The 19,923-nt window shown below is 33.4% G+C and overlaps 2 protein-coding genes across 2 annotated transcripts; one reads left to right on the forward strand and one right to left on the reverse strand.

Moving 5' to 3' along the window:
- The first annotated feature begins 3,633 nt into the window (after nucleotides 1-3,633).
- Nucleotides 3,634-7,067, forward strand: LOC133706021 (tetraketide alpha-pyrone reductase 2-like). Its single transcript, XM_062131519.1, has 6 exons — nucleotides 3,634-3,919; nucleotides 4,072-4,244; nucleotides 5,136-5,324; nucleotides 5,593-5,755; nucleotides 6,225-6,414; nucleotides 6,614-7,067. The coding sequence occupies exons 1-6, from the start codon at nucleotides 3,814-3,816 to the stop codon at nucleotides 6,753-6,755; spliced, it is 963 nt and encodes a 320-aa protein (XP_061987503.1). The 5' UTR covers nucleotides 3,634-3,813; the 3' UTR covers nucleotides 6,756-7,067.
- A 9,902-nt stretch (nucleotides 7,068-16,969) lies between these two features.
- Nucleotides 16,970-19,363, reverse strand: LOC133705610 (ethylene-responsive transcription factor ERF119-like). Its single transcript, XM_062130903.1, has 3 exons — nucleotides 19,222-19,363; nucleotides 18,655-18,891; nucleotides 16,970-18,546 (listed from the first exon to the last, which is right to left on the reverse strand). Exon 3 carries the CDS (start codon nucleotides 18,263-18,265, stop codon nucleotides 17,327-17,329), a length of 939 nt encoding a protein of 312 aa, XP_061986887.1. The 5' UTR covers nucleotides 18,266-18,546; nucleotides 18,655-18,891; nucleotides 19,222-19,363; the 3' UTR covers nucleotides 16,970-17,326.
- Nucleotides 19,364-19,923: the final 560 nt, after the last annotated feature.

Genomic DNA, 19,923 nt, shown 5'->3' on the forward strand with positions numbered 1-19,923 from the left:
AGTACAGTTTTAACATGTTTCATAACCGAAAATATCCAGTCTATAGTGGTATGAAAACAGACAAAGTCAAAACAAGACGAATCAACCTGTCAATTAAATGATAGTGCTGCGATTTATTTATTTCAGCTAATCCTCGACATAATTCAGAAATGGTAAACATATTCTGAAATCTCTCATGATAAATCACAGAAATCTAATAATGCTCTAATTAAGATCTCAAATAATACATCTCTTGTTCATTGAAATCTTTAGGATAAAATTTCTCAGCAAGCTTATAAATATCATCAGCTTTAAATGATTTAAAATTGTCCTTAGATTCTAAAGCAGAGCTAAGTACGAGGAGTTCCACTGTCCCATCACTAAATTTAGAATCTAATTCTTCCAATTAAAAATCTATTGTTAAGTTAAATATATCATAATGATAATGCTGGTAAACTGTCACTGAACCTTTTTGTTGACATGAACGAGATGTAGCCTTTTTATACTAAGCATTCATATGTGGTATGTTAATCTCATTTTGTGCAAACTGATTGCACATTTGCAAGGAGAAGATCAAATCTGGCATTTCTCAAAATTCAAAGCAATGTTATAGTAGTTGATACAAGATCCATTGCATTTAAGATGTCAAGAGATTTTTGCTGCAAAGCTCGACAAAGTAAATCTGTAATCCCTATTATTTTATGCATCAAATATAAGATGAATATACATTCAAAAGATTTCATCATAATCAAACAACCACCAGTTTCTCCACGTATAGAATTAGAAGATCATTCTTTAACCATACTTTCAAGCACAATAATAGTTGCACCATAAATATCTATTAAGCTGCAAATAGAATCAAAATGAGAGCTCCAGCGAGTAGTTCCACTTCGATGTAAATTACCAATTTGATTAACCACTCTACCAGTCTCACATTCTCCAATAGCTACCATATGTGCAATTTCTATAGCTTGAATATCATGTAACTCGATATGATGTTTGGAAGAAGCACTAATAAGATTAATAATAGTTGTTAATTTTGAGAAAAATAACCAAATAAAAATCTCATTTACAGCTACTGCAACTAATGCCAGTTGTAGTCAGTGAGCAAAGCAATGTACATAATATGCATAAGAACAATCTCTGAAAAATAGAGTTTGGAGTCCATTCCATGCCCCTATCTGTCATAATTAAGAGCACATTGTTTTTACACTTTAAAAATATTTTTTTAAAAAATATATTTTTTAATTATTTTTTTGATATTTTTCAATATTATATTAATATCAAAAATAATTTTTAAAAATAAAAAAATATTATTTTAATATATTTTAAATAAAAAAACATTCTAGTAATACATTGAACTTCCAGGTTGCAGTCCTAGCTTGCCATTTGATTGGTACCTGCCTGCCACATCGTGGCTAGAAAAACAAAAAAAGCTCCCTTTGATTTCATGGAGGAGAATAATTATGGGTTTTGAGTTGTGTTGGCAGTATAAAAGTGGTAGCCGTGTGATCTGGCAATCTAGTTGAAACTATATTATAATTTAATCAGAGCATGTCCTTGCATATGAAAATGTGGTGCGAAGAAAGACAATTACAAGATATATTCAAGAACTCAGAATATTTTGAAAAATATAATTATAAATATTCAAGTATTTAAATAATATTTTTTTATTACCTGAGCTACAGCCCACTGGAGCCTTGTGCAAGGCTCCGCCCTTGACAGGAACTAACACAGGAAAAAAAAAAACGAAAGAAACAGAGGAACTAAAGCCAGAAAAGAATAGAGAGAACGAAAAAGCAAAAAGAGAACAAGAAAACAGAGAGAGGACGAACGAAAACAAAAAAAAAAAAACACAGAGGGGACGAGAGAGAGACAGAACGTGTGAAAACAAAAACAAGAAGAACAAGAAAAAGAAGGGTTAAAGAGCAGAAAGGAAGCGGAAGAGAGAAGCTTCGCCCAGCACCTGCAGGTTCTCGTTCAAACTCTCTGCAAACTCTCTGGTTTCTATGGATATAATAGATCCAATTTAATGGTAAAATCTGTGGACTTGTTGGGTCATTAGATTGTAATTTGATGGTGGACACGTTGGGCCGTAAGACTTCCAGGAGTCCAAAATTATAATGGATGCAAGTTTTATTTGTGTTTTAGATGTTCAGGTTAACTTTACGATCCATCATAACTTTGTATCCATTTCTGAAACTTAAACTTTGAGACATGAATCATATGATCGGGAACATAGACCCAACACGAAATATAAAACCCAATTCCGACAACAACTGAGAGTAGGATGATCCATCAGAGGTGGCTTCAAGCTTGCATTCAGGTAATATATCCCAAGATGACTGATAATGTTTTGAGTTGGGAACAACGTGTTGCCAGGATTTTTGGCACTCCATTCGGTTTGAGACATGTGACTTAAGAACAGCATCTATGTGTCTAAAACTTGCTACTCTCTTCCTAGATTGAACTCCGACAAGGTAGGATTTGACATTTACAACGCCATTGGTCCACTTCACTACTATAAATTAATAAAACGAATTTAATTTTGAGGGTTGGAGCAACCAGCTACCGAAGCCACGATCAAGCTCCATCTCTAATTGTTATTAGTCGCGTGTCAACTATGGGTCTATTGAATGTGAAATCACACGTGTTGTGTTGTGTACGTACACACGTTCATTCATAGTTTTGCTAGTACACTGTATCATTTGATTCCCGTTTCTCTCCACTCTTCGATCAACATCGCCTTTCTTCTTTCTTTTTTTCCCGTTTTATTTTTTTTTCTTTTCATTTTTATCTCCCTTTTCCCTTTTCCCTTTATTTCTGTGTTTATTGGGATATTTTTTTCGAGTCACTCTTCTTTACGATACATGATTTACAATTTATTGTAAAAAAGGCTTCAAAATACATTGCCAAATTTATTATTGCTTAAAATTTACAAATGAGATTTCGTTTTTTTTAAAAAAAATTCAATTGATATTTTCATTTTCTTTCCGAGAAGGATGTTATTTATATGTACATGCAACTTATTTCAATTTATAATTTTTAATCAAAATTTTTTAATATATCCAAGTCCTGTTACATATACACTACGAGCATGCTTTGTAATGAATGCAGACTTAGCAAACCTAGCATGACAGGTTGATAAGTAGCATGACTTGGGCTGGATTTGTTTTAAACTTGGTTAAGAATTGACCGGTCAAACCCTGTTAGATTAATTTAATTTTTTTTTTATTGATTAAAATGATATTTTATTGTTTTTACTTTTTTAAAAAGATATTTTTGTCCAAACAACATCGTGTTATCTTAAAAAAAAAAACCCAAAGCAATGTTGTTTTTAATAGATTCAAATTGACTTGTGATGAATGTGGCATTCGATTTCAGGTGAATTTTCTTTTTTTTAAAAAAGGAGTATGAATAGGGTTTATGATGTTTTGTTCTTTAAGAGAAAACATCTAATATTATAATTTCTAGAAAACCGCAAATTATCCAGAAGAACGTCAGAACAGGATGTAAGCCCAATTAGCTATACTGGGCCAGACCAAAACAATAGGCCCATATTGACCCTGCCTGGCACAGTGGAGAACATGTCTAAATTTCTAATCCACCAACTTGCCAATTAGTGGGTTGATAAAACAATTTTTTATAAATAAAGAGACACTTGAGGTAATGAATGAATCACCTACCCACATGCTTCTCCACCCAAGTGTTACCTAAAAAGAACAAAAAGGTTAAACGTAGATAACAGGCGGGCGAGCGGGCGAGCAGCATATATAGTCCGCCTTGTTAGCAGCACGCTATAGAAGAGGGAGAGGGAGCAAACGGGAAGAGGAGATGCCGGAATATTGTGTAACAGGCGGAACAGGGTTCATAGCGGCCTATTTGGTCAAATCCTTGCTTGAGAAAGGCCATCGTGTACGGACCACGGTACGAGACCCAGGTACTAATTGTACTTGGAGTGATTTTTATCTGGTGACGCGGTTGAAACAATCTATACTAGATTTTCTTTAATTTTTTTTTATCAAGTATGCTATGCCATGCCATCAACTATATATATACAGTGATAAATACCAAACTTTTTTTTTTTTACAGGCGATGTTGGAAAGGTTGGTTTACTTCGGGAGTTTGATGGAGCCAAGGAGAGACTGAAGATTTTCAAAGCTGATTTGTTGGAAGAAGGCAGCTTTGATGAGGCTATACAAGGTGTTGATGGGGTGTTTCATACCGCATCACCGGTGCTTGTTCCTCACGACGATAATATCCAGGTAAATCTCTATATTCCACCCTATTAGTAGCTGTGTCTGTTTCCTTTTCGTTGCTCCAAATCAGGGAGCTATCAACCTTTACCTTTACCTGAAGCTTCAATTAATTAGATTTTAAATTTATTTTTCAATAATTATAATCAGGATATTCAAAAATTACAAAATTGTTAATTTTAGAATTTATAATAACACTTACGTTAATAAACAAATAAAATCATAGAGTTATCGGAGACAAAAAATGTCACAACCCAACAGAGATATTCATCAAGTGCTAAAATTTAGTACCAAACCGACTTAAAAATTGGAATTGGGTGTCCATACTTGTTTGACGTGGGCACAAATGTCTGAAAAAGACTCCTTGTTGACCGTACGTGGCATATCTGATCATAAAAATGACGCTACCAGTGGCAGCCGCGGCCACTGCATCGTTCCAGAAATGCGCAATGAAGAGTAAACCTCATTTCTATCCTAGTTGATTCACTCAGATTCACCAATGTTATAGTTTAAACTTTGCGTAAAATTACCCCTATAGATTCCTAAGAGTTTCTATAATACCCCAAATGTTCAAATAGTTAGGAAAGTTCACTTTTTTCATCTCTTTCTTGTGCCTTTTCTCATCTTCCTCTCATTTATCCTCTCAAATCCTGATAATATTAGTTTAATGCTTTTTCACATTAAAAAACAGCGGGTTGAACCGAATTAGCAAAGGCAGGTTTAATGATTTTGAAATTTTTGTGACTGCTAGAAGGATAACACAAAGAAATGATGAATCATGCATGGGATAAAAGTGAAATATTGATAAATATTTTGTACTCAAGGTATCTTGGTGTATATTTCGTTGTACCATGGTGATGTTGACTGTTTTTGTTTTATTTATTGCTAAATATTTTGCAGGCAACGTTGATAGATCCATGTATCAATGGCACCTTGAATGTGCTGAACTCCTGTTCGAAGGCTAATACCGTGAAACGAGTTGTCCTTACCTCTTCCTGCTCTGCAATAAGATACCGTGACGACGTCCAACAAGTTTCTCCTCTCAACGAATCGCATTGGAGCGATCCCGAATATTGCAAACGCTACGATGTAATAACATTTTCTACTTTGTATCATCAATAAACATTGCAACTCACCAATTTAAGGGTCTGTTTGTCATGATGTATGAATCAGATGAACAATAGGAGAATAGATAAATATTAGAGGGAGGGATAAAAATCAATCTGCCTAAATTGGAATTATTGAAAATCATGAAAATATTAATCATCCGATCTTTCATTTCTCATCCCTCCTCCATCAAATCCATCCTTTTAATTCACAGTAACTGATTTTCTAATGAATTCTTTCTTGCTTGTAGCTTTGGTATGCATATGCAAAAACTGTAGGGGAGAAAGAGGCTTGGAGATCAGCGAAGGAAAATGGCATTGATCTTGTGGTGGTTAATCCTTCCTTTGTAGTTGGTCCACTGCTTGCACCACAACCAACCAGCACTTTGCTCTTGATACTGGCCATTGTTAAAGGTTTTGTTTTCTAGTACATGCAATAAAATGTTAAACGTCACACCACACACACATATTTAAAGGATCTTGATCGTTTTTTTTTTGTGAAGGGTTGGAAAATTCTGCTAGTTTGTATATATTCCGTAGCAAAATAACGATCAGCAAGATCCTTTACATGCATGTTTTGGAATTTCATTTGTTATTTAAGCAAGCACCTAATAACACATTCATGAAATGCATATCCAAAATGCTAATTACAAAACAATAACTTTTTCAATATTTTTCTGTATATTGTAATTCTGCTCCTTTGTATAAAGATCCCAGCCGCAGAAAGATAGGGCCCCAAAAACATTAGAATTTTTTTGTTAACATATAGTACTCCGAGTTAAAAGACAATGGAGGGTTAGATGCCACTTCAAATACCACATTTATTCTTTGCGGTATTTGTTCTTTTTTCCAATAAAACTTGCACTACTTTTTTCCTAGCTAGGTCTGCGAGGCGAATATCCAAACATGACAATCGGATTCGTGCACATAGATGATGTGGTCGCTGCTCACATTTTAGCAATGGAGGATAAGAAAGCATCAGGCAGGCTCGTATGTTCAGGCTCAGTAGCTCACTGGTCAGAGATCATTGAGATGCTCAGGGCCAAATATCCATCCTATCCATATGAAAACAAGTGAGTTAATCAATAAGCATCAACCAGAATGCTAGGCTGTCTAGTCCACTGTGTAGTCAACATGATAACATGATGCAGTTAATTTACTCCTTTTTAGCAGTATTCCTACTAGCATTTCAACAATCCCACGTAGATTTCTTCTTAACATTTGTTGATCTTCCTTCCTATGATCTAATTGAATGTGGCGTTGTATTTGTAGGTGTAGCAGCCAGAAAGGAGACAGCAATCCGCATAGCATGGACACCACCAAGATTGCCACGTTGGGGTTCCCTCCTTTCAAAACACTGGAAGAAATGTTTGATGACTGCATCAAGAGTTTCCAGGAGAAGGGATTCCTGTAAAACCAATAATCCGTGCTACAAATAATTACTTCCTCAGATTGGATAAATAATGTACTGTAACTGGGGATGGGAAGACGTTTCTTCGTTTTCTGAGTGGCATTTTGCACTCCCTTGAATGGTTGGATTAAGAGGAGAAATCGTCAGCGTTGAATCTTGAAACACAAGAAGCATGCAGTTTGGACCTTAGTTCTTAAAACAATTAAGAATGCTCTGTTATTAGAGTTTAGTTTGCATTAAATCGCCTACATTTGCTTTCCGAAAGTACCTGAAGGTTAAAATAAAGAGTGAGAATGAAACTTAAGCTTTCCGAAATTTACTAGCCTCACAAACTTCATGAATAAAACTTAGGTTAATATATTTCATTGATTATCATCATTGTAGGGAGATGATAACATTTTTTTTAAAATATAAAATTTATTATTATTATAACGCTACTCTTTCATCTCTGTCACTTTTCCACTATCCCCGTTTTTTTTTCTACCACCACCACCTCTTTCTATGATACTATCATTAATTATTTTAAAATATCTTAATTATCATTATCATTATAATATCATTGTTCCCACCATCCTTCTCCAGCACCGATATAATCACCTTTATTATTTTTACTATCACCATTATTAATGAATTATTTTGTAACCATTATTTTTTTTATTTTAAAAACAAGGAATTAATATACTAAGTTTTATTTTGATTTTTTGTTACTATTTTATACACGATATTAAAATGTCATTCTAATTCCTCCATTTTAGTTTCAGATTTTTCATTTATGATAACAAAACCATATTTTAAAAAATATAAATACAAATACACGCGCACATAATTAAGGACACACATGGTTGAGTATAGGTTAAGCTAAGCCTCGATATAAAATAAAATGCTTGATTGTTACAGAAAAAAAAAAATGGTATTGCGAATTCAACAGAGATAAATTAATATTTTTCCCCAATAAAAATAGATTAACCATCTGTCCCATATTAAATATTATGTTTTTCCCCAATTTTTTTCTTGAAAGAACAAAATATTACATATCTTTTCTTTTTTTTTCATTGAAAAAATTTTAATTTATCGCTACACTATCCCAGTGTGACACAGCTAATCCATGGAATTCCTGTCAGCGTTTCTTCTCTTATATCTCTCACTCCCTCTTTCTTTCCCACTCCTCTATGAGCTTCCAAACCTTCTAATTCCTTCTTTTGATCTATCTCTGCTCAAAATCATTAGTCCTACGTGAAAGCTGTCTAGGTCCACTGCATTTCTCTGATTCCTTCTTTTGATCTAGTAAAGTTCTACGTGAAAGCTGTCTAGGTCCTCTCTGATTGTCCTCTGTGCGTCCACTATAATGCTATGAAGGACGACAAATTCCAACGAGGTTCTAAACAACTGTTTTAGATTTGAATTCTTAAGAAATCTCAGCTGGTGGTTACAAAGGACAGATAATAATAAAAAAAAAAAGAGAGTCTATGGGCCCCTACCAAGAAAAAGGTAACAGAACACCTCTAAGGCTGGTGGCATCGTAATTATCGATATCAATTCTATGAAACAAAGGAGCTATTGAGCCTGATATTGTGAAAGCAATAACCCAATGAATCAAAACAAAACCTAAATCCAAGGGTAGAAGCCCATATCCATATTCAACACCGCACAGGCCTCTAAAACCAATAAAGGGAACGGCATTTATTTGTGTTTTCCCGGAAGGGAGCCGGTATTTTTAGACACTCCGCCACTGGTGTATACAAGAGAAGCCGGAATTTTTAGCCGCTCTGCCACTCATATAAAAGAGGGATCTAATATGATATTACTCATAAGTCCCACTGTCACACGAGTAAGAGATTAATGTTTGGAAGCATCGAATAATCCTTACCAATTGATTTTTTTTAACGTATGGCTTTATATCATGAAAATTATTATTTTGTAAGTGTTGTCTTTTCTTTCAAATGAATTGTTATTATTGGATTTCAATCAAGTATACTTTCAGAGTTATAAGAAGGTGTCAGGAATGAATTTAATGACAATATAAGAGGTTTATTTTTATAAAATATCGAGTAACTTAATTATTTGATTTTGAATGGGGTTGTTAAAATGTTGATTTGGAAAATGACCTAACTGGCCTTTCATTTTAATGTGGAGTTATGAATTGTTATAATTATTTTAACTTGTGATTATTTTAATTTAATAGTCTGATATCATAATAAATAATCATTTTAATAATAAAATTTTTAAATATAATTTATATTATTATCTAATATGTAAAATATTTTTTATATATAGTTTGATAGGCTCCTAGATGACCTTTGTTTATGTATTTCAAAAAAAATTTAAAACAAACTTAAATTTTATTTTTATTTTTTTATTTACTTTAAATTAATATATTTTTAGTGTTTTTAAATTATTTTAATATGCTGACATTAAAAATAATTTTTAAAAAATAAAAAAAATATTATTTTGATACATTTTAACATGAAAATTTATCTGAAAAACAACCATACCCAGTCTGACAGGCTTATCTGACCGATGAGGGGTCTAGCTCACTGGTTTACAGCCCAGCTAGTGATTGATCGGGTTTGGCACTGGATCACATAGAAATATTTTATAGTTTTTTATATATAATTCATTTGTTTTTGAAGTAAAGTAAATCTCTAAAATTATAAACTATTCCGTTAAGCATAGTTAAGAGTTAGCGTAAGATGCCTTCGACTTATGAGAGCATTCACGTATGGTGAAGAGTTAAAAAAGAGAAAGAGACACGTTCAAAGCTGGAACTACGTCCCCACGTGCCAGCTCTTACAGAACAACAGTCCGAAATTTCTTCATCCAGTAGATTAAATAAAAAATCGGCAATTTGTGAGTGTCAGTGACCGGGGGAAATTGGAAATTAATTATACGAGGAAAAATGAGACTTTCGAGGACTTAATCACGGGCTTCGCCTCCTGTTTGTCCAAGCTCTTTCAACGAAGGGAGCCCTTTTACAGGGGCAACTGGTATATATTCACCGCCAAGTGTCCCCATCTATCGTATTGTTGGAACGAGCTTATGGGCACCTTTATTTCCTGGTTATAATAATCTGAGATTAGCTACCATTGGATGCTTTAGTCAAATAATGTGTTCTCCTCTTGCGAAACAAAGGGAGGAAAGGGACTTGGATGGTTCTCTCTTTTTATCGAAAGAACCAAAACTATAGTGGATGAAAAGGCGTAAAAACAAATGAATACTGTGTCAACCATACGGGGCTCCAAAGATATTTAGAAGATGCTTCTCCTGATTTTGTCTTCACATTGACCCTTGTAATAATGGGTACAGTTTAGAAGTTATTGTGTGCTTCGCAACCGACTAACCGTGTTTTTTTGCTAAAATTTAAAGAAAAAAATTTGTTTTTTTATTATTTTAATGTTGTTGACGTTAAAAAAAATTAAAAATTATTTTAAAAAACAAAACAAATATTTACTTAATGTTTGTATAAAAGTCCATTATCCGCCTGACGACTATTAAGTGTATATAAACATTACTTTCCATTAATCTTGGTGGATGTAGTCGTGGCACGGTTGTAATGATAATGCAACTATTGCCACTTTGTTTCTCAGCAGAAAAGGAGCGCAAACTGACAAGCAACGATAAGGGTGCTGCTCTGAAATATCACGGGTTCGACGAGAAAGGAAGAAATCCTTCGAGGAACTTTCCTGGCGTTGATAGTAGGATCCACCTGAAAATTATTCTCGAAGGACGAGCGTGACTAATTAGGTATATTTATTTTAAAATATATATACAGTAAAGACAAAATGCATCGAACTAGGATTGGAGCATTTTGTGACTTGTCAATGTAATGCCTGGAATAAAAAAAAAAAACTTCCTGGTTCCCTTTTTTGAAAAATTTATAGTTATTCAAAAAGAGAATAAAGTTTTAATTATTAAATTTACAGCATTCATTAGTGGATTAACTCACTTAAAATACAATTTCAAGTGGATTTGAAAAGCATATTAGGTAAAGATTAACGTTCCTCTTTTGTTAATTTATATAAGGTTTAAATTCAATTAGGGTATATCCTCTCCTCTCTTTTGTTCATAGGGAGCATGTATACTTAAACAACATTCATTGACTTGCCTCACTTGAACACAAGTTACTAGCATCATGTATTCATGTGATTTTTTTTAAGTTTTAGATTTTAATCATTTTAGTTTTTAAGCTATAAATCTCGACATAGTAACTCCCGAGCTATTGATTGTGATTGCATATCAAGTTAATTTAAATTAATAAATGTAGGAATCATGAATTTAAAGCCCGAGTTTACAAGTATAAAGTTATTATTCAATAAATTCTGAAAGGTGTAACTCAATTAGTGAGATTCTAAGTTTGTTTTTTAAAGATTACCAGTTCAAGTCTCACAAACCTCAGGGTCACTAAAAACTTTCATGGTCGTTAACTTCAGGACTCGTGGGATTGGTTAAGATGCACGCTGATTGACCCAAACATTAAAAAAAAATGTCATTATCCAAGGATTAATGACCAGAATCTGAAGCTCAAAGGAACTACAAGTGTGATTTATCTTATATGTAATAAATTGTTGTCGATTAAATGAAAAAATATAGTATTTTAATTTTCAATTGAATTTTTTCATGTGTTTTGATAAAAAATAATTAAAAATAGTAAAAGAGCTCAATATGAACATTTGTCTGTCATTTTTAATTTTTTTTACAAGCAAGAATCAATTTCTGCAAACCTTACAAAGGAGGCACCAACGTTATCAGCAGCCAACAGAGACCGAAAACCCGGAGAAGGAGAATCCCAGCTAGCAAAATGATTTCCTTGAGCAGAATCAATCTTGGTCATAAAATGTGCGCAAGAGTTTTCCTCGCGCAAGGTATGATTGAAGGAAAAAGGCCAATTTCTGGCACAAAGAGCTTTAATATATATTAACTATTGACCCAAGAGGATGATGTGAAGAAGCAATTGCTTGAGAAACCAATCTCAAAGCCTAAACCGAATCTGATTCTACAATAACCTGTCTGATATTATTCAGCCAAGTAGCTTTTAACCCTGGACGAGTGGCCATCACTTCAGCTTGCATATTAGTAGCTTTCTCAATATGAGCCGAAAAACCCCATAACCAATTTCTACGTACAATGATCACTTGCTAGAGCAAAGTGCCACTGCCAGTGCGTTCATGAGAAATCTCTTCATGTCTATAACCAAATCTGCCAATGGATCACAACAAAGGTGGTCAGTGACACCAGATTATAGTTTTGGAAGCTGGATCCTTTATCATAAGTATCGATCCATTGCTGAATAGAGCAATAGAAGAGATGATGAATTGAGGATATGCCAAAAAGGTGTTGCCATGGTAAAGCAGCTTTTGGACAATCCTGAAGCAAATGAACTAGAGTTTCAGATTCACAATGGCAACGAGCACAAACATCATCCAAAGATAACCACATTCAATCTGTAAGCTAATAGTGACGACTCTTCCATGCTGCATCAACCAGAGAAATACCTGCATTTCTAGAGGGGATGCGGAGCTTCTAGTTCCAATCAAGCTGAACCTCTATTCCATCACCTCCCAATAACCATTCTTAGTATTTACGTTTAAGTTGAGATTCAACAATATCAGCCGTGTGGTTGGATACGTCTGCTACACCTACACCATATGGCCCGATTTTCACCTTGTAGCTCTGCTCAATCCAATCGGCCTCTTCTTTTGAAGGGCAAGGGTTGCTATCAGATATGGGAGACGCTTCTGTCATGTTTTTTCTTTCTCCAACCATTAATTTCAACTACAATAAAAAACAGTGGGGCAACTATTTGGATCAAACATCGGACAACATTAAAAATCTGTCAATAAAGCTCAGTGGCAACAGAACCCATTTAAAACGCGAAACTTTATTTTGTTAATCGTACCATTCATAATCCATGAAGCTCAGTGGCAACATTTCTTCTGCACTCATTGAACGTGGAAAGCCACTACTTTTGTCAATTTGACACATCATACATCTTTTTTCAATTAAATTGAAAAATATGATATCTTAATTTTCATGTGTTTTGAGTATTTTGAAAATCTAAAAATGAATATTATTTAATTTAATTTTTCCAATTAACATTCTGCATGAACTCTTTATACAATTTATCGAGTATTTAATGCAATTAATTGTAGCTATCCAAGAATTAAAGAATACTATTTGGCTTTTATAATCTATTTATAAAACCTTTGGGTGTAACTAATTTATTAACTTAACCTTCCTCTCTATTAATTTTTAAATAGTTTATGCATTCTGAGTTTTATTTAATCTTTTTTATTGAAAAATGAAAAAAAAAACAAGGAAAATAAAAAAATAATAATTCATAGCAATCAATTATGATTGGTTCAAGTGATTCTACTATGTTTATTATTCTTAAATAAAAATTCGAGATTGAATTTTATATATATAATACATTATAGCTGGAAGAACTTTATCTTCTAATGAGCTAACCCAGCTTAATCAGTTTAGATTAATCAGTGAGTGTCTATATATATATATATATATATATATATACAATTCAAAGCAATCACGTGCCTAACATGAAACAAACACTAAGTATTACTACTCGAAACAACATTAAACATAATGATTTCACAGGACATTTATTTAAACACCACACACCCCTTGTCACATCAGTTTGCAAGATTTATATGGACAACTTTTTCCCTTTTATGTATAGACTTGTCCAACGGACGAGGTTAATTCTCATTTATTTGATTATGGAAGCCATTAGTCGAGAATCATTAGAATGGCATCAACGGTTCAACCCTTCAGGTCACTAACAGACACCAGGACTGGTCTCTCGTTGTTTGCTAGCCGACTCGGCCATCTGTGTTTTATACTGGGTAATTATTATCTTTTTGTTATGATTTTTGTTATTAATATTAATATTCGGATAAACTTACATGTATTTCAATTAATTTTACTTGTTTTGAAATCAATGATTATGGTTCCTTTGGATGCTGCTTTTCCCAATCCACCTTCCTTCCGAGTGTAAAACAAGAAAGAAAAACAAATTAATATATGCACAGAGTCGGAACGAGCTGGTAAAGAAATTCAACCAGTAAACAGAGAGTCAGCCCATGACCATCCAATTTAGTCAAGTCTTTTGACAAATAACTCATTGGGTAGGTGAGCAATTAAGGCCGAATGCGCTTCCTGTTTCCAGGTACATCCATCTTAGACATTATATTGATTATCAAGAGATAATGGGTTTCTGATTTTATTGTCTTTTTGGAGAGGAGGGACCCCCCCTTCATACCTCCAGATTCACTAGATGATGTGCCGAACTTAATTTGAGAAAATGAAAACCAAAAATATTTCAAAGCAGCCACAGCTTTTGTCCACAAGCAGCGCGCTAGTGCCAAGACAAAATAATTGGGGATCATTTCCAAATTGATTCCTGTTCGTGAAGGTTTTTTTCTTTTTTTGGGTGGTTGTTTCACAGCGATTAACATAAGCTAATTGGAAAAGGATTTTCACAGAGTGAAAACAGTGATCATTATAATAGTATTTTTGCGGTTTTGCTCTTTATATTAAAAATATTTACACTAATTATTAAGGGTATTAAAATATTTTTATAATATATATTAGTCATTACTAAATTAACCAAAAACAAATAAATTTTTTTTAATTATATAGTAAAATAACCAGAATACTCTTAAAAACAAAAACAAAAAAGTTGAGGAACATTTTATTATTTTCAGTTTTTCACAATGAATGTTTTAGTTATTATCACGTCGTCGCCAGGATGGTAATTTAGTATTTGATAAAAATAGAAAATAAAACGAACCAATCAAAATGTTAAAGGAAGCTAAAATGGTAAAATTAGCCCGGGGGGTTGGCCTTTCATAATGGCTTTTTTATTATTATTTTCATATCAATGAAGAGCAATTTAATATTTGATTAAATATAAAAAAATATGTGCCTCTTAACATCTAAAAATGCTCTTTTATCATGTCTTTGAAGCACCACCGCATCATTTTCTTAGTGGTGTGGTAGGTGTCGGTGGTGCTGGCCTGATTTGTCGTCAGTGGATCTTTTCTTTTTTTTTTTTTCTTTTCTTCTTCCCTGAAAATTACAATATAACCCTATTTGCGTTTTTATATTTCAACTTTAGTCTTTATTATTTTAATTTCTATTTTCCTTTGTCTTTTTGTAGAGGTTTTGTTTGTTTTTAATTTTATCCCTCAATCTCAATTTTTTATATTCTAATTTGTTTCTTATTCTTTTTAGCCTTTTTATTAAATTGTTTTTTCTTCCCGATTTCAACTTTCAATCAGTTTTTTTATTTCAATTTTGAACTTCATTCTTTTAATTATTTTTTTATCCTTTTGTTCGGTTAATTTTTCTTTTAAATTTCACCTTTTAATAAAAAAAATTATATTGTATTTCAATTTTGATCTTCATTCTCTTAATTATTATTCTTTTGTTTTGAATCATTTTGTGTGATTAATATTCTTTTTCCAAGCTAATTATTTAATATTTAATTAGTTGGACTTCTTAATTTTTTCAGATAAGGTGTTTCCGATCTAATGCATTAGGTTATGAGTTTGAGAAGTTAACGTGAGCTGATATTGTTTTACACACACACTTATATTCTTTTCAACTGTGTTCTTTTTATGTTTTTTTATATACCAGATTATCATGTTCTTATAACTTGGGTTCGTGTCAACTTGGAATGGCTCGCTTCTTATTCCCAAAGTTACAGATTTATCATGTTAACTCGGATTGACTTGGTATTTATCGGGTTGAGAACTATGCTATATCGTTTATTCCTTTTTACATTAAAATATTTTTTTTCTAGGTTCTTATTTTTTTTATCATCTAATTAAAATAAAATTAATTTATTTGATTAAATTCAATCCATAACTCAGAGTTATTGATTTTTTCTTCTTCTTTAAAACTTTGTTAGTTGTTTACGCTTCTTAAATATTATTTTAAACCATAAAAAAAAACTGCGGCTACACGACTAGTTTTTTAATGCTAAAACAACTATTTTTCCGTCCAGTTACATTGCGATAACACCTGAGGATGCATTTCACCCTTTCTTTTGTTCTATTGGATTTTTAGAATGCGTGATCTAAGAAGAAAGTTTTACAAAAAAAAATTGACTTCAACTACATTGTCTACGAGTTAACCCATTCAACATAACCCAATGGTCTGCGGTATTCGTATAAACACGGTTCAACTCAGCACACATAAATTTCCAGGTCTCAATTAATATTTTAGTATGAAACCCTCCTTTACTCCATTATTTTCAGAGGATTAAATAAATAGAATACGTAAAGGCCACACCCTTGTTAAAACTCTCCAACACTTGGTTAAGCATCACAGTGAAGATGATGTCACCGAATGCAGGCAAACACTGTCACAAGTTTAATTTATTAAAAAATAGTACGTGGAAGGACAAGGAGGAGATGGGCACAAAGCTATTGCTGTACAGCTGGCTTAAAAGGGATTCTCGAGACTACATCTCTCCTTGCAGATAGACATTGCTCAGGAAAGCAAAAAATCATCGAAGCAAAATTAATTTTTTGGCCCACTTCTTCTGGGGCAGCCTTTAGAAAAAGCATCTCTTACCTGTGTTAAACGCTTATAATTATTTTTTAAAATATTTTTTATTTATAAAAATATTAAAATAATTTTTTTTATTTATAAAAAATTATTTTTAATATCCCCATATAAAAATAATTTTAAAATATCAAAAAAATATTAATTTAAAAAATTATTATTTTCATATATATTTTTCAATCTTTACATATTAATATTAAAAATAAAAAAAATTCAAACAACAAATAATTTAAAAAACAAACACCCCAAAGTTGTTAGTTGAGTAAGCTTTTGGGGGGCTGGGGGGAATAAAAAACTAAATTTTTAGTTTTTTCTTTTCTTGATTTTACAGTTCCAACAACAACAAAAAAATCATTCCTACATTTGTATTGAAAAAATTAAATTATAAAAATCATTACAAAATATTTATAAAAAATATCATTCCAATAGAACATCGCTTGTCGAGTATAAAAACATGAGAATACTATAATTTTCCAATCCCGCGGAGAAGATCCCGCATGCAAAAAGACCTGAGAAGGATTCACAGGCTTTCATGACCACAAACAAATTGAGATGTGCCCATCGTCAATAAAATTAAGACACAGCTTAATTAAATATGGCAAGAAATGCAACAAATATGAACAAACTGGAGATGAGCTGAAAATCTCAAAAGTTCGATTTCATTGCTATAACACAGACAAGATGTGAGGAATGAGCTAAACTCAAAAAACCCAGTAACTTTGAAAACAATTCAGGAAACTGGAGAATTCCTTGGACGGCTCTATTAGCACAGGAAAACCCAAAGAATACTTGCGCAGTAAAATGTGTTCACTCCTCCCTATCTCTCAACAAAACATAAAAACAAAACTCACTTGCAAAAACATTCTCAAGGGCCTATGTTAAAGTAGTCCTCCTGAGATCTCTAGTCGCTGTAATATAACTCCAAAGTAAACTGATAAATCATAATAATAATGATAATTTTACTATTACTAAAATCCTAGCTGCAAAACTTATAGGCATACAATGTTGAGGGGTTTCTGTTGATGATCATCCAAATAAGAAAACTCCTCGTTGCCAAACTCGAAATCGTAATCAGGAAGATCGCTTGGTTCATCACCATTTAGCCCGCAGATATCAAGATCAACAATTCCACAGTAATCATCATAGAATCGACCAAACTCATCAATAAGATTCCCGACCTCCTGTCCAAGGTTAAGATCATGATCAAACGGAGAAGAAGCCAAAGGATCGGTCATAAAATCCAGATCAGGTATATCAAGATCCGCAACAGAGGCACAAATATCTTCATCTTTAATCAAAAGACCACAATCACCAGTGACATTTGACACCACAGAAGTGTCAAGTTCAAGTTCAAGAACAGAAGCTGGGGAAGTATGTGAAACTACGCTATCATCAGTTTCATCGGAAGCAGAACTGCCTTCATTTTTGCTGCTACTGTGAGAATGAGATTGTAAGACACCAGCAGATGATGACATGATTTGGCTTTTCTCAGAGGCAGCCATAGCCAAAGCAAGAGCCTCATACTCCTGCTTCTTCGCCTCGTAGGCTTGAGCAGCTTCTTCGAGAGTATTGAAAGTACCCAACCATGTCCTCACTTTGGTCACTGGATTCCTTATCTCAGCTGCCCATTTACCCCATTTCCTTTGCCTGACACCAACAGGTTTCTTCGGTGCTAGTTTCTTTTCTTCGGTTGTTGATGTTGGGGTTTTAGGCAAAACCCTTCTCCTCTTACTGGGGGGTTTAGCGCTATTATTACTGTCTTGACAGGAGCTCTCAGGCTCAAGGGCTTTTGGCTGGGGAGAAACAGCAAGAGGAAGATTGATTTCTCGCACGAAACGTTTTTTTAAGGATCTTTTATCAGATTCGTCATCACTCGAATCAGTTTCGGTGGCATATGGATCATTACAGATGACACGGATTTTTCTCATTTTGGACTCTATTTTAGACTCCTGGGACAAGACTGGATTTGAATCGTTGTATTTTTGGCAGGATTTTATGGGAAAAAAAGGTTGCCTTTTTGGTTCTGGAATTATAAACGATGGAGACACTCTTCAAAACCCTTCAAAGTGAGATACACAGAGAACCTTGTGAATGATAAAGGAAGGAACAAATCAGAAGAAACTAAAGCAGAGAAAGTTTATTTGATTATCAAGTGAGAGCCCCTCTCAAGAACAGGAAAAGATAGAAGAAAGCCCCAAGAGAACAAGTCCTGCAAAAACGAGAAAACCCAAAAAACCCATTTCAGAAACTGACCAAAAACATCCAAAGATCCCAAAAAAACATGTCACAGGTTAATAAAAAAGGAAAAAAAACATACCTTTTTGGTCTCAAAGGCATCGAAATTGCCGAGTACACCAGATTCAACCTCTGTTGTAAACAACAGAGAAGCATATAGCAGAGTAAACAACAGCAAGAAGCTACAACGAAAGTTTTTGCAATCAAAGATAAAATCCAGAGCTTCAATTGCACCCTAACCAAAGCCAAATCAAACTCAGCCGACATAAATCCACTCCTCAAAACAGAGAAACCTCTCTCTAGGGTTCTTCCCCGCTCCCTTAGTTTAGCCAAAAGAAAAGAACAAATAAATGAGATATTGCTACAGATATATACTAGGAGAATAAGCACCAAATGATAAACAAGCCCACGAGGGTAATACAAAAAAAAGATTAAAAAGGATTACAAATCTATGGATACAATGCTCACTCCATAACATGACAAAAACATCATCTGTTAAGATACTTTATAAAAAAATATTTAAGGTTTCAGGTTTTTTTTTTTTGAAAGATACTATCATAAAGACCTTAACCAGACCTCAACTCCATAACGCAAATCTCCATAAAAACTTGAATAAAAAAAATAAAAATCTAACAAGTGATAGTACTACCTTGGTGACTGTGTCTCTGTCTTCTCTTCCACTACTGGTCTCTATCTCTCTCTGCCCTTTTCTCTATTCTAGGCCATTCACAATTTCACTTTTCTCCATGCGGTCAAAAAATGAGAGACGGTGCAAACGTATTTATAAAAAGAGAGAAATTTAAGTTACTGTTAAGAATTAATTAATACTACCAAGGAAAGTAAGTTGTGGCTGATAAATACTGACCTGGCATGATATCTATCATGCATGACCATCATCTACTCAACAATGTCATGTCTATCATGCCGTGCCACTTAAAATTTTGTTTTCACATGAGTTTTGAGTCAACACGTGTAGGATGCTGAGGTGATTATTGGTTTGGAAACGGTAGGTGGGGTTAATATCAATGCGTTTTACATGGAATGTTGAGTATACGCGCTATCAGAGTTCGTATGTGGATGCGCGTGACTAGTTAATGGCCGCTTTTTGGCGCCGCGAAAGCGTATTCGAGGGATAGTTAAGTGAGTGTCTTTCTTAATAGTTTTTAGATGAAAATTAATAATTTTTATATGTTAATATTAAAAATATAGTATTATTTTAATATATCTTTAATTAAAAAATATTTATATAAAAATATCTTATACTGCCATGCACACATTTAATCGAAATGTGTGGGGGTTATAGCTGTAAATAACTTGCAGTTGATGCCTTAAAAAGTCTTGCTCCCCGTCC

Source organism: Populus nigra, chromosome 10 (assembly GCF_951802175.1).
Source record: "Populus nigra chromosome 10, ddPopNigr1.1, whole genome shotgun sequence".
Taxonomy (NCBI): domain Eukaryota; kingdom Viridiplantae; phylum Streptophyta; class Magnoliopsida; order Malpighiales; family Salicaceae; genus Populus; species Populus nigra.